The sequence below is a fragment of the Chiloscyllium punctatum genome, chromosome 48 (genome assembly GCF_047496795.1).
Source record: "Chiloscyllium punctatum isolate Juve2018m chromosome 48, sChiPun1.3, whole genome shotgun sequence".
NCBI lineage: Eukaryota > Metazoa > Chordata > Chondrichthyes > Orectolobiformes > Hemiscylliidae > Chiloscyllium > Chiloscyllium punctatum.
This window is the reverse complement of record NC_092786.1, coordinates 39,488,178-39,503,437: the sequence shown is the minus strand read 5'-3', so window position 1 is coordinate 39,503,437 and position 15,260 is coordinate 39,488,178. Positions and strand designations below refer to the sequence as shown.

General features: G+C 42.4%; 1 protein-coding gene across 4 annotated transcripts in view; it reads right to left on the bottom strand.

The window, feature by feature from the left end:
• Positions 1-15,260, bottom strand: part of cgnl1 (cingulin-like 1) — a 157,778-nt gene that overhangs the window by 49,052 nt on the left and 93,466 nt on the right. For all 4 annotated transcript variants that reach the window (XM_072565011.1, XM_072565010.1, XM_072565013.1 and 1 more), the window contains 2 exons: positions 5,012-5,218; positions 3,099-3,203 (listed from right to left, as the gene is read on the bottom strand). In XM_072565011.1, the coding sequence (XP_072421112.1) occupies positions 3,099-3,203; positions 5,012-5,218 (312 nt within the window). The remainder of the gene's footprint in view (positions 1-3,098; positions 3,204-5,011; positions 5,219-15,260) is intronic.

The window sequence follows — 15,260 nt, the reverse complement described above, 5'->3', positions numbered from 1 at the left end:
ACCATTTTGGATCGGAGGGAGGAAGAGGGACAAGAAAAGAACTGACACTGAGATGAATGAGTGAACACAGTTTAGAGTTTGGGCAAGAACTATATTCGTTTTGTAGATTTTGACAAAACATTCAGCTAGGTTGATTGGATTACGCTTCTGACAATACTGAAAGATATTGGAGTATACTAGTCAAGCAGACAATTCAATTAATCTATTCACAGGGCAAGCAGCAACAGTGAGAATAGTCAATGAGAGAGGAATTCAACAAGGATATTGTTGATCACCAGTTCGATAAGACCTTAACTCATTCAGCCCATTGCATCCGCTCCACCATTTGATCATGGCTGTTACGTTTCTCAACCCCGTTCTCCTGCTTTCTACCCATAACCTTTGGTCTCCTTGCTAATCAAGAACCTATCTATCTCTGTCAGAAATACACACAATGATTTGGCCTCCACAGCTTTCTGTGACAACAAGTTCTGCAGATTCACTGCCGACTGGCTGAAGAAATTCCTCCTCATCTCAGTTCTAAAGTGTCACCCCTTCACTCTGAGGCTGTGCCCTCAGGTCCTAGTCTGTCCTACTAGTGGAAACATCTTCCCCACGTCCATTCTAACCAGGCATCTCAGAATTCTGTACGTTTCAATCAGACTCAAGCCCCCACCCACCACTTATCCTTCTAAACTCCATCAAGTGCAGATCCAGAGTCCTTGACTGCTCCTCCAAAAAGCCTCTGTGTGTCAAGTTCTTCTTCCCTGGGGTCATTCTGGTGAACCATTCCAAGGTCAGGACATCGTTCCTTAGATACGGACCGCAATACTGCTCACAATATTTCAAACACAGTCTGACCAGAGCCTCAGCAGCACATTTATCTTGTATTCTAGTCCTCTTGAAGTGAATGCTAGCATTGCATTTGCTTTCCTAACTGCCAATGGAATCTGCATGTTAACCTTGTGAGAAGCCTGAACTCGGACCCCCAAGTCCCCTTGTTCTTCAAATTTCCAAAGCTTTTCCCTGTTTAGAAAATAGGAGAAAACGGGGACTGCAAATGCTGAATATCAGAATCGAAATTCCTTATGCCCAAAATGTCGACTCTCCTATTTATCAGAGTTTTTCCAGCACCATACTTTTCGACCCTGTTTAGAAAATAGTCTACAACTCTATTCTTCTGACCAAAGTGCTTAACCTTACACTTTTCCATATTGTATTCCATCTTCCACTTCTTTGTCCCCTCTCCTCGCAGTCCAAATCCTTCTGCAGTCTCTCTGCTTCCTCAACACTACATGCCCCTCCACCTATCTCTGTGTCATCAGCAGACTTAGCACCAATTCCTTCATCCAGATCAATAATGTATAACATGAACAGTTTTGGTCTGAGCACTGGCCCCTGTGGAACTCCACTAGTAACTGATTGCCATCCTTTGTCTCCATTCTCTACCTTCTGCCAGTCAGCCAATATGTGCTAGTACCTTGCCCCTAATACCATGGGCTGTTATCTTATTTAGCAGCCGCCCGTGCAGCATCTTGGCAAAGGCCTTCTGGAAATCCAAATATATCACATTCACTGGCTCAAACTTGTCTAACTTGCTTGTTACTTCCTCAAAGAATTCTAACTGATTGGTCAGGCATGACCGCCCCTTACTGAAGCTGTGCTGACTTAGCCTCATTTTACCAAGCACTTCCAAGTACAGTCAGTTCTGCTATAACGCATCTTTTGTTAATGCAAATTGGCTGTAACACAATTGGGTGAATAGGGACGCTGTTTCTAAAATGCAAACTTTTAAAGCAATTTTCAAGTGTTATTTGTATTGCGTGATTTTTGTGTAGCATAGGGTTGCACAGGAACACAACTATCACGTTCTGGACAAAATAATTGTACTCTACAATCTTATCCTCAGTAATGGAGTTAAAATCTTACCAGTGACCAAGGTCAAACTAACTTTCCTATAATTTCCCATCTTCTGCCTTGCTCCCTTCTTAAACAGAGGTGTTACATTAGCCATTTTCCAGTCCTCTGGTTCACCCTTCCTAACTCCAGTGATTCCTGAAAGATCACCACCAATGTCTATACAGCAGCAATGATCAAAGAAGCTTTTAAATTCATAGAATCTTCTGGGTTTTATAGGGGAGGTGATGGTTTGGGGTTGAGTGATTATGCTGGTTCAATTTATAGATGTCAAAGCACTTGCAGCAAGCGCAGGATGAGGAACACAAGAACCAATATATGGACTGTAAATTCTCAAACTGCAACTTTAAATTATATACAAGCTCAGGTATTTCAAGAATGGTGCAGATACCATATCACTCAGACCTGGGTTTGCAGAACCTCTTTAGCAAGCAGTTCCATATCATAAATGTGTTGTACAATGGGTCACTAATTAACCAGCAGCTTTTACAAGTACAATTTCTGTATTTAAATAGGTAGCAATCCGGTGTCAAGGCATACTTCTACTCCTGGAGTATTTCCCATAAACAGTGTGATAAGTATCCCTGTAAATATTTCAGACTGAAAAAAATTTCCAAATTTTGGAGTCATAAAGGAGCCCATTAGAGACTTGTCAATCAGTGCCCCTCACAGGAAAACACTACTGACTCATTAGGTAGGTTTTGCTGATCTGAATGCTTCCTGGTCATTGATGCTGATCCTATTGTCAACACAATTCAAGATTCAGTAGTGGTCAAGCAAATAGCACTGGAGCCACAGTCCAAAGGAGGAAGGATAAAAGTCCTTAACTAGCTTAACAGTTACTTTCTGGCCAACGGATTGACTATGGTAGCTTCTCTTCCCAAGTAAAGCAATTATATTTATCAAGTGTCTGGGAACACCCACTGTTTGCTATCTTAGTGTCCATGCCTGTTACCCCACATCATAATACCAAGGTTAAGGTTTGTAGGAACAAAAACAGAAATTGCTGGAAAAGCTCAGCAGGTCTGGCAGCATCTGCGGAGAGAAATCAGAGTTAACGTTTTGGGTCTAGTGACCCTCCCTCAGAACCCTTCTGAGGTTTGTAGAGCGAGGGACAATGACTATATATAGAAAATACTTCACTCCCACAAAGTTTGTGTTCTTCTCTTTATTACTGCATTGCTTAGAGCTCAACCAAATACCTGGACTTCTTCCAACCGGCTCTCCAAAGCTCTTTTTGCAAATGAAAGGTCCTGTTCTTGGTCTCCAATTTCTCTCAATGCAACTTCCAGCTGCTTCTTCTCTTTCTGCAAAAGTTATAGTGGAACAGACTTTAAGGTTATCTCTGAATCCCAGTTTAAAGAGATCAAAAGCTGCTTTATTGTTGGTTTATGGAACAGCAATATTGAAATGCTGATAAACTCAACTCAGACACTAGTCTGGATTCCTTTTCGATTGCACATACATTTGTACTGGTCTAAGGCAATAAGGTTACCACGAAAGGAACAGTGATGAATGAAATAAGAACCAAAAAAAGTCTGGAAAAACAGCAGGTCTAGCAGTATCTTTGTACAGAAACAGAGTTAAGGCTTCAGGTCACTGATGTTTCATGAGAACTAATGAAAAATCTTTGTCAATTCCATCTCCCAAGCCAAACAGTGATATCAGTAGAATCCAAATGGAAATATTTGCAAAATTCTCTCTCAACAGGGAATAAGTGGATGAAAAAGTTAACAAAAAGGCAAACATGAATGATGCTCAGATATAATGGAAATAAGGAAAAAACTGATACAAAGCTCGTGCATCAGTAATATCTTCTCTATTCCCAGGATCTAACAGTTCAGCCCATCCCAAAGTGCTTCTTCTTCCCCCAAAAAATTTTCTTCACAAAACAGCTCCATACAATTTTTCCACATGGTAAATTACAGTTATATTGCAATATATTTAGTTACAATTTTCAGGAGGTGACTCCCCACATTTACAATGCCCAATAGAGCTTCCTCTATCTGGTTACAGAATTTCAGACCTGGGTTTCCTGTAGGTTTAGAATTCTGCCAAAGATAAAGGAGCCAGACTGTGTGTCAACCTCAGAGTATCTGTCCAAGTAACATATAGTGGGTAGAAATAGTGCACAGTGTACAATTAATCACTCTTGGTATATGCATTAGTCCAATAGGTCTTAGCAGGCATTTTATTAAACCAATTTCTTGCAAACAGCAAGTATTTATGTCTATTCGTCACATTTTTATAACAGCAAGAAACTGAAATGAGGTAAACATGATTAGTGCAAAGCATTTACATGAAACACTGTTTAATTTGTATTTTAATCAAGATTTTGAAGTTCAAAGTAATTTCATGAAAATACTGGAGCTGCCTAGCAAAGATGTCACCTATTTAAGGATCTTTCAGTAAATGAAAAGAGCTTTATAGCCCCTTGTAGTACCGTTTGTCCTTGCCTTGCTTGGAAGCAAATGGAATGGCAAATGGTCTGCAGTAAAGTTTTCTAAATAGTTAACAAGGTTTATGGATCTTAAAAAAAAGTCCAGGGAGTAATCCTGACCAAACCACTTCCAGTGACTCAATCATTCATGATTGGTTAAAAATACTCTTTCAGGTATCTCAGCCCATTGTTGGTGTGATCAGTGTCAGCTCTTCTGAAGCTAAGCAGTGCTAAACGTGGCAAAGTTTTCGTTTTGGCATGTTTCTGAACGGTCTGAGTCTGGGTTTTTGCTGATTGCTCACTATCCTTGCAATTTGTGGAATGGGTCAGATCTGAAACTTTAAATTATCCAGCAGTAACTGGCTTTGCTTTTGAAAACCAGCAATGACATGAGTAAGCTCCATACTGCACTCAGTGATGTATGGCTTGGTGCCTCTTTTGCTTTCTCACTGCATTACTGGGCAGCAGTGATCAACTTTAAACTGCTGTCACTTACCTTCATTCATAGGGCACATCTCAGCTGTATTAAGCAGGATGCAGACTTAATGACAAAGAACTGCTTATCAAAACTGCTGAAACTCAATACCGTATAAACTTAATACACTCAATCTTCAGATAAAGCAGCAAAACAAACAGAGGTTACTGATAAAAACAATGTCTCTGTGGCTGCATTACCTCCAAACGTGCAAGTTTATCCCTCAACCTGTTCTCTTCCATTTTCATATTTGAAACCATGTGATTGAGTTCACGGATTTCATTCTGTAATTCTGCAACTTTTTTCTTCAGGGTCTCATTTTCATCCATGAGGCGTTTCACATGATCGTCTGCAGTGTCCTTTGCTTGTTTGGCTACAACTTGTGCTTGCTCCAATGCACATTTGCTCTGTTGAATAAGTTAGCAATAAAAGCTGAGAGTATTTAATATTACAGTAACATTTCTACACTAAAGAGGCTCCTTACACAATTAATCCCACAGGGTGCAGTGAACCAACACAAAATACCTCCTCCAACTGAACCATTAAACCACATAAATTAAGGCAGTCTCGGGGGAGGAGATAACAAAGGTGGCTAAATTATTTTAGAAGAAATACATCAGCAGAAATATAGGCAAGCCTTGGAGTGTTACCATGGGAACCAGAGTCCTGAAATTCCAACAGGTATAACTGGGGTAGGAGGGCAAACGTAGCCCACTCACACAAGTCCAGAATTAGGGACAGAGTCAGATTCAGTTAAGTGGATTCCCACTATATAATTGCTGTGGCCCAATCTTCCTGCTGCCAAGGAATTATTTGAGTTAAGGGGCAGGAGATTTAGAGGGAACGCGAGTAAAAACCTATTTGCCCAGAGAATCTGGAACTCACTGCCTATAAGGGTGGGTGAGGCAGAAACTCTCATCGCATTTGAGAAGCACGTTGACTTGCAATGCCAAGGCATACCAGGCTATGGGCCAAGTGCTGGAAAATGGGACTAGAATAGTTCAGAAGTTGTTTTGACCAGCACAACCTCGATGGACTGAAGAGTCTTTTTCTGTGCTGTAGATCTCTATGAATCTATTTCCCAACTTGGGGTGGCTGGGGGAGGACGAGCTCTGGTGACTGAGTTTTCTTACATCTGTTAAAAACATGAGTATAATTTCCAGGAATCCCAATGTGCACAAGAAGGATGCCGTGCCATAACTGATATCACAGGGGACTGAATTACTGAAAATGGCCACAAATTCTAAACTCTGAACAGACTTCCTTAAAATCTCAATGATTCAGTATTGCCAGAAATAAAAAAAAATGTATTTAAAGGGTGGAAAATAGCTCAGGAATGATTAATCTGGGAGGGCTGATACCTGAAAAATCCATCTCCATCAATGGTGACCGACTCAACACTGACATTTTCTACAAACCCACAAACAGCTACCTCGATTATACCTCCTCCCACCCTGCCTCCTGCAAAAGTGCTATCCCGTATTCCCAACTCCTCTGCCTCCGCTACATCTGCTCCCAGGAGGACCAGCTCCACCACAGAACACTCCAGGTGGCCTCCTTCTTTAAAGATTCCAAGTTCTACTTCCACGTGGTTGAAAATGCATCTCAGCCATGTCCCACACCCCTGCCCTTGATCCCCACCCTTCCAACTGCAACAAGGACAGAACACCCCCCCAGTCCTCACCTTCCATCCCACCAACCTCCATATACATCGCATCATCCTTCGCCATTTCCGCCACCTACAGACCCCACCGCCAGAAATATCTTATCATCCCCACTCCTATCTGCTTTCCGCAAAGACCATTCCCTCCGTCACTACCTGGTCAGGTCCACGCCCCCTAACAGCTCACCCTCCCCTCCTGGTACCTTCCCCTGCCATTGCAGGAATTGCAAAACCTGCACCCATACCTCCCCCATCACCTCCATCCAAGGCCCCAAAGGAGCCTTCCACATCCACCAAAGCTTCACCTCACTTCCACACGTCATTTGCTATATCCGTTGCTCCCGATACAGTCTCCTCTACATTGGGGAGATCAGCCGCCTACTCGCAGAGTGCTTCAGAGAACATCTCTGGAACACCTGCACCAACCAACCCCACCACCCCATGGCCGAACATTTCAACTCCCCCTCCCACTCTGCCGAGGACATGCAGATCCTGGTCCTCCTCCATCGCTACTCCCTCACCAACCGATGCCTGGAGGAAGAACGCCTCATGTTCCGCCTTGGAAACATTCAACACCATGACATCAATGAGGACTTAACCAACTTCGTCATTTCCCCTCCACCCACCTTATCCAGTTCTAAACTTCCAGCTCAGCACCACCCTCATGATCTGTCCCATCTGTCAATCTTCCTTCCCACCAACTGCTCCACCCTCCTCTCTGACCTACCACCTTTATCTCCAACTCCATCCACCTATTGCACTCCCAGCTACCTTCCCCCTAGCCCCATCCCCTCCCATTTATCTCTCCACTCCCGAAGCTCCCAGCCACATTCCTGATGAAGGGCTTTTGCCCAAAACGTCGATTTTCCTGCTCCTCCGATGCTGCCTGACCTGCTGTGCTTTTCCAGCACCACTCTAATCCTGAAAAATGCATCAAGTTCCTCACCAACATTCCTTAACAAAATTCCAACACCTCTTCAAAACAAAACTTAAAAGAAATAATCTTTCACTTGTCCCCATTTTAGAAGTTTTACTTACATTCCATTCAAATTTTGCGAAGAAGTGGATGTTGTGCAGTGCCACTGAAAAAAACCTCACCATGTAGATTCACAGCAAGTGCCTTTTATTGAACCAACTTTATTTACACTCCCCAAAAGGACACTGCAACAAAACGATCAGATCTTGCAGTGGAGAACGCAGAAAACATCGTACTTGTAGAAAAAGTGACTAAGAGAAATGTCTTCAGAATGAATGATGCACACTGTATTTGTAAACCAAGCAGTTAAAAAGTAGCTATAGGCAAATGACAATAGGTTCTTTAAAAGGGTGGAGGTATGTTTAAAATCAGCATCTGGAGGATTGAAGATTTCTAATCCATTTTAAATTTAATGTATCAGTTGCTATTTATTCTTGCTTTTTATGTTTAGCACAACATTAGAAATCTGTATAATCAGGCTTTCACAGGGATTATCTCTTCAGTGAATATTCCTTGCCAAGATTCCACATTTTATCACTTCCACACCCACAGTTCTCTCCCTCGTTTACAATATGTCCATTCTCCACCCAAAGCTGTTACCAAAAGTAATGTTTTGATATTTCAGCAAAATCCTCAAGAGAATATTTTGCCAGTGACATTGAATTATGTCAGGCCCCCAAAGAGAATGCAGGATTCATCCAAATTATAAAAGCCTTCTGTGATGAAAAGAATGTCTAGAACACCTATCCACCAGTAAAATATTCTGTTTATTAAACAAAAGAGATGGTACCCCAGCCTCAGGCATGCCCCTAAAATGGATTCTGAGGTTCAGAATCAACGGCTTTTTCACATTAAGTTTTTAAAAAATTATTTCAAAAATATATTTTATTCATAAAATATCTTTAAACACATGCATAGTCATTGGAGCAGATCAGTTCTGTACAGTAGCATATGGAGAAACAAACAAACACCAGAGTTTGACTCTATCCAATAAGATTATACAAGACTATATTTACATGTATTTGAGACACCAGCAGGGTCTGATAACAATGGAGTCCCATTTAATTTCAGGAGAAAGGCCTCTGACAGTGATCTTTCCTCACTGTGCCTTGGCAACTTCTACCCCGAACTTTAATGCATCCCACAGAAAATAGAAATAGGAATGTCTGCAACTCTCGGTTGAGGTCAACATTTGGCTCTGAAAGGCCAACAAGTTTTGGGCAGACCAAACAGCATCTTTGACGGTCCTCTAGGCACAGTTGAAGTTTGTCTGTGTGCGCATCCTGGGGAACAGACCATAGAGCACAGAGTCCTGCGTCACAGAGTTACTGGGATGAACCTAGACAAAAACCACTGAATTTCTCTCCAGAAGATGTGTGACAGTCTCTATCCCACTAGAGCCACTTCGAGGGCAGTGACAGTGGCAGAGAGAGTCCGGGGCTACGCGAAGGATCTCACAGGTAGTGCCCATCTCACCACCTGCCAAGTAACGTCCTGATGCTTGTTGGAAAGTTCCGGTGATGAGGCATTCTGCCAAATGACTTTGACAGTCTGCTCAGGAAACAACGTGACAGGATCCACCCTCTTTTTCTCCTGCAAAGTCTCAAGGATGCTATGTGCTGACCACTTCCTGATGGACTTTGGTCCAAGGTAATTGCAGCAGCACAGGTTTGGGGAACGGACCAGATCTGCGTCACGTACAACAACAGAGTACCTCACATTTGATGACCTGGTTTTTAACCTGCAATGGAGAGGGATCTGTGCACCCAAAAGCTCAGGTTCTGCCTCACCTTAGTGATACTCTCCTCCCAAGTTCTGGCACACACCCGGGCCCCTCCATACTCCCAGCACTTTCAGGTAATCTGTCCCGATGAAGGGGATTAAAAGAATGATTGGCCCAGTTCCCAAAGAACACAGCCTCATTCTTGTATTGATTTACCTTGATACCAGTTTGAACTGGTCTCAGATGGTCACGAGTTTGCACACTGACAGCAGATCCAAGCAGCAAACAGCAACATCATCCATGTACAGAGAGGCTTTGAGCTGCAGGTCACCGCTGTCTGGAATAGTCACTCCTTGCAGGCTCACATCCTTCCCTAATGAAGCCGGCAAAAGGCTCAATACAACACACAGAGGAGGCAGGAGAGAGATCTGATCGGGAATCTTTAGGTTTCCCATCCATTGACTGAGACTGCAGTAACGATGTTGGTGTAGAGCAGTCAGATCCAATTGCAAATCCCCTCCCCAAAACCCATTTTGGAGAGCGTGGCCCACATGCAGGTGTGTGATGCCCTGTCAAAGGTCTTCTCCTGGTACACGAGGAGCACGAGGCTCTTAGACATGGTCCAGACGGTTACAGCACAGATTTCGTTGGGGTAAATCACTGTTCCCAGAGCAGACCTGATCTGGTTGACGATGACTGTAGGATTTTGTAGTCTGCATTCAGCAGTGAAATTGGTCATCAATTTCTAATTTCATCCTTCTCCCCTCCTGCTTGCAGATAAAGGTGATGATACCTTTCCCCACGGATTCACATATTAATCAGAAGCATAATGTTGGAGACGTCCAGCAGATTCTGGCAAATCAAGTCTCATTGAGCTGAATAGAAATCAACTTGTAAGCTGTCCCTTCTGGGAGTGTTATTCTTTTCTGTGGACTCAAGGGCCTTGGTCAGATCATCCAGAGATAGCGGCTGGCCCAGCCTCTCCTGCACACTGTTGTCTCGGATCTGAGTGATAGAAGAGAGGAACGACGGAGAGGCCATGCTGTCTGTGGGCTTTGCGTCATACAGACTGGCATAAAAGGAATTGCTGATTCTCAGGATGTCAGACTGAGATGACGTTATCAAGCCATCTTCTTCCTTCAGGCTGCTGAGCATGGAGCTCTCCTTGCGCACCTTCTGGAGAAAGGAATGCAAGAATGTCTTATCCTGCTCCACAATGCAGACCCTGGGCCGGAAGACTATCTTTGCAGACCTTGGAGGCAAAGAGCGAGGAGAGGCTCCATGACACTGACTGCCATTGTCTGCAGCAGGAGTAGATTCTGCATGCTGTTCTGGAGTTTCGACAGTTTTCCCCATCTCTCTCTTGCCTTCTGGAAACCTTTGAGGACAAAAATCTCTTGATGTTCCCCTTTACCGTTTCCCACCAGTCTGATGGAGACCCAAAGAGGGTCTTCAGAGTTCTCCAATCTGCGTAATCACTTTTGAGCTTCTCAATGTTTTCTGGAGTCAACTGTTTCACATTAGGCTTCCAAGTTTCCTTGCTGACCCACTGATCGCACTCTAGGTGACAGAGGTCAGAGAATAACACTGGCTCGGCATCAGTAGGTCTGACTGAGAATGTGCGGGACACAAACAGGAAATCCGATCTTTGAGTGGCCGCAACCAGGTGTATCTAGACTATGCTCCATCTGCAGAGAGGCCGAAGACATCGTGCAGATTGGCAATATCAAGAAGATCTTCAGCTGACAATTTTCAGCTCTAAAGAAAGGAACAAATCCAAAATACTGACTAGTTGCTCCATCACATGCTGAATGACCTGCCTTGTAAGCCTATTGTTTCCCATTTTAAATTTCCAATCATTTCAGCACAATACTGTGGGATATAGGAAAATTAATGTTACTTCTGCAATTCTGCAATTCCATTTTACAAAGTAAAATGAACTCACACCAGTGTGTAATTGTTTTAGCCACGAGCTGAGTCAACAAGAATGGAAACGATGTGGAGGAAATATATAATTGTTTTTGTATTAGCTAAAATTGTATGTCAGAATGAAATGTGACTGCAAAACAATGGTAGACATTATGGCAAGTAGATAAGATGTTGTGAGGGGATGAAGTTAAGCTAGATACGCCTGTACAAACAGTAGGTATAAACATCTGTTTCCCACTTTTACAGAGACAGAGGAACAAACCCCGGGTCATAGGGATCAGAACAGCCATGGGAAAGGCACAGATGGAGGGGGTAGATAATGATAAAGAAAGAATATGCCCAACAATGACCTATAGCGGGATGAGGTCAAACGGCCTTGTGAGGCCAGAAATAAGCATTTTGTCACAGACAAGGCCAGATAAGGCAAGAGATAAACAGGAGTAATGGGGGCCGGTCTTAGGGAAGTGGAGGATGTAAACAGGGGAGGAGCAATGTAAAACAAACGAAACCAAATTATATAAATGTTGTGTATGAATTGAATTTGGTGTGTATGTCCTCTGCCTTATAGACACTGGACATCACACCCACTTGCAAGTGTAAAATAAATGACACTACTGATTCAGATCTTGTCTCGGACTGAAATTATTGAAGTGAGTGAGCTTTGTTTCTCACAATACTCTTCTAAAAGATCCAAAGAAAACTAGGGAACATTTGTGATGAAGATTCAAATGAAAATGGCTGAAATATTTTTTGACAAGTGAACTTTTTCCTTTTTTTGTGATTAACTTATTGAAGAGATATCAAACAGTGCCCATCATGGTTAAGAAATGAGCATTATTAGACTTGAATTACATTATGTGCAATTTTTAAAAACTGACTATTTAAAGTTTGATATGAAGACACAGGGCTGCAGAGGCTGTGTTAACCATCTTCAAGGTTGGGAAAAACAGATTTTTTTCATCACCAAATGTTGTAACGCTCACTGACTGATAAAAGAATAATACAAAAAATAATGCACAATTTTGAATTGTGGGCCAAAAATGACTTGGTGGACTTTGGGACAAAGTTTTGGGTTAAAACAAAAATAACAGATCCATGCAAGTTTGTTTGTTGTGAGACCAGGCCTGGAAGCTATTTACAGTCTGAGCCTTGATCAAAAGGTTTTAACAGACCCAGAGTATCCCCGTCCCCACCACCCCCTTGAATAGCATTATGCTTACACAGAGAGCAGAATGTGACTATTAACAAGGTCAGTATCTGGGAGTTGGTTCCAGTAAGTCTGTAGGAGACCCTGTGTTCAAGCAGTTGGCAGATTCTGAATGGTGAATGAGGCCTCAGGGTGAGTCGATCAGGGTGGAAGCAGAATTCAAGTGCTTTTTTAAATTTATGAGAGATGGTTCTGGGCTACTGCCGAAGCAGCATGAAAATTTGAAACCTCCTGCCTAATCTGATACACCCTCTGGGAAAGGCAAGGACAGGAAAGCTATGTTTTGGGAGCCTTTGATGGTTCTACTATGTTGCAAACACAGAGGTAGAAAGACTGTCTGTCTCTGTGTCATACCAGTAAAGGATTTAATGATCATGGGGAAAAGATAGTGAGATCAGATCAGATCAGCCATGATCTTCTCAAATGGTAAGAGCAAATTCAATGGGCTGAATGGCCTATGCCTGCTCCTGCCAGCCTGTTTCAGATGCGGAGCCTAGGCACAGCCAATATAACAGTCGATACATATCCAATATGCTGAGGAATATCCAGACCATTTTGTTTTGGCTTGATTTTCTGCTTACGGAAAACAACTATCATTTTAACACAAATCACAGCTGGGATCCAATCCATGAATGTCAAAAATAAGGCAACACGGTGGCACCGTGGTTAGCACTGCTGCCTCACAGCGCCAGGGACCTGGGTTCAATTCCCGCCTTGGGCAACTGTCTGTGTGGAGTTTGCACATTCTCCCCTTGTTTGCGTGGGTTTCCTCCGGGTGCTCTGGTTTCCTCCCACCGTCCAAAAATGTGCAGGTTAGGCGAATTGGCCACGCTAAATTGCCGTAGTGTTAGGTGAAGGGGTAGATGTAGGGTTGCTCTTTGGAGGGTCGGTGTGGACTTGTTGGGCCAAAGGGCCTATTTCCACACTGTAAGTAATCTAATCTAACCTAATCTAAAATACTATGTGAGGTACCCCAACAATTGCCAGCAGGTCAATTTGGCATATTGATCACAATGTTAAAAAACAAGTATTAGAAAGCACATGCAATAAATGCATAAATCATTTAAACACATATCACCAGGGGAGGCAATGGCCTAGTGGTATTATTGCTGGACTGTTAATCTAGAGACACAGGTAACGTTCTGGGGACCAGGGATCGAATCCTGCCACAACAGATGGTGGAATTTGAATTCAACAAAAATCTGGAATTAAGAATCTAATGGTGACCAAGAAGCGATTGCAAAACCCATCTGGTTCACTAATGTCCTTTTGGAAAGGAAAGTGCGATCCTTACCTGGCCTGGACTACATGCAACTCCAGATGCATAGCAAAGTGGTTGATTCTTAACTGCCCTCTGGGACAGGCAATAAATGCTGGCCTAGCCAATAATGTTCTCATCCTGTAATTAAACTTTTTCAAAACCCAACAGGATTGAAATGGAACCACTTTACAAGTTCACTAGAGAACTGAATTGAGAGTCTAAACCAAATTGCTGTCACAACTGTTTGATAAGTTCAAGCAGCTTTAGAAAAGAGAAGAAAGTAAAGTTTTGTTCCTTCAACTTCCCTGTCAGACTCTGGGCAATTCACCAAATCTCTTTCATACAGCTCCCCAGTGTTAATACATTTGGTGCTATATTCTTAAAACGTTGTAAAAGGCCTTTATTATATTTTACATACTTAGCAATGCTGTCAATTAATAACTACTAATAATGTATAGTATGGCATGATCATCATCGCTGCCTTTGGCTTCTCATTTGAAGTGTTAAACCTGAGGTCCCATCTCCTTTTGTACGTGAGGATAAAAGATCCCCTGCCATTTTTGAGGAAGAATGGGAAGTTCACTTGGTGACCTGGCCAACACTTAACCCTCAAATACCATTGAAACAGGAAAATCAGCTTTCATTTAATTAATTTTTACTTGTAGATAATATTCTGCAATAACTTCTTCCTCACTACAAAAGTAGGTATTTGGCCAGAAAGTGCTTTGGCATATCTGGAGAATGTGAAAGGTTCTGTATAAATGCAAGCTTTGTCTTTATGTTCTGCCAGAAAGGCTATCTGTTTCACTAGAGATGAGACTCAACCCAATGCCTCTGTTTACAAATCCCCTACATATTTACATATTCCTGTGTCTTTATCTCAATGTAGTAATACCAGTTCTGAAAAACAATGATGACTTTACTACAATGAAATCAAACTGGCACTCGAGGAATGCATGAGAGACTGGTTTAGCAAGCTTTACAGAAAGTGCAGCTCCTCTTAGGAAAATGCTGTGCCTTACAAATGAGCTACCTTCTCCAGGGAAATTTGTAATTTAAGGATATAATGCAGTCACATTACCATTTGGAAAAGGAAAAGAAAGTCTTGCATATCTATCACACTTCTTACAGGCATCAAAGAACATTTACAGCCAATGATGTACTTTGGAAATGTAGTCAATGTTGCTATTAAAGAAATTTGCAGAGGACAAGCTCCTAGAAGTTACAATGTGAAAATGACCAGATAATCTGCTTTTGCTTTGTTAATAATGGGACATATTTTGGCCAGGACTCTGAAAGTAAATCCCTTACTCACTAAAACAATGTCATGTGATCATTTATATTCACCTGTTCAGTTCAGAGAAGGTTAACTAAGCTGATTTCTGAGATGATGGGGTTGATTTGTAAGGAATATCTGAGCAGCTTGGGCCTAAAACTCATTGGAGTTTAGAAGAGTGAGGATTGATCTTCTTAAAATGGTGGCATGATGGCTCAGAGGTTAGCACTATTACCACACAGTGCCAACGATCCAGATTTGATTCCAGCCTTGGGTGATTGTCTGTGTGGAGCTTGCATATCTCCTCATGTCTGTGTGTGTTTCCTCCCAGAGCTCAAGTTTCTTCCCACAATCTAGGGATGTTAGGTTAAGTTTGATTAGCCATGTAAAATGTAAGGATATGGGGAAAGGGGA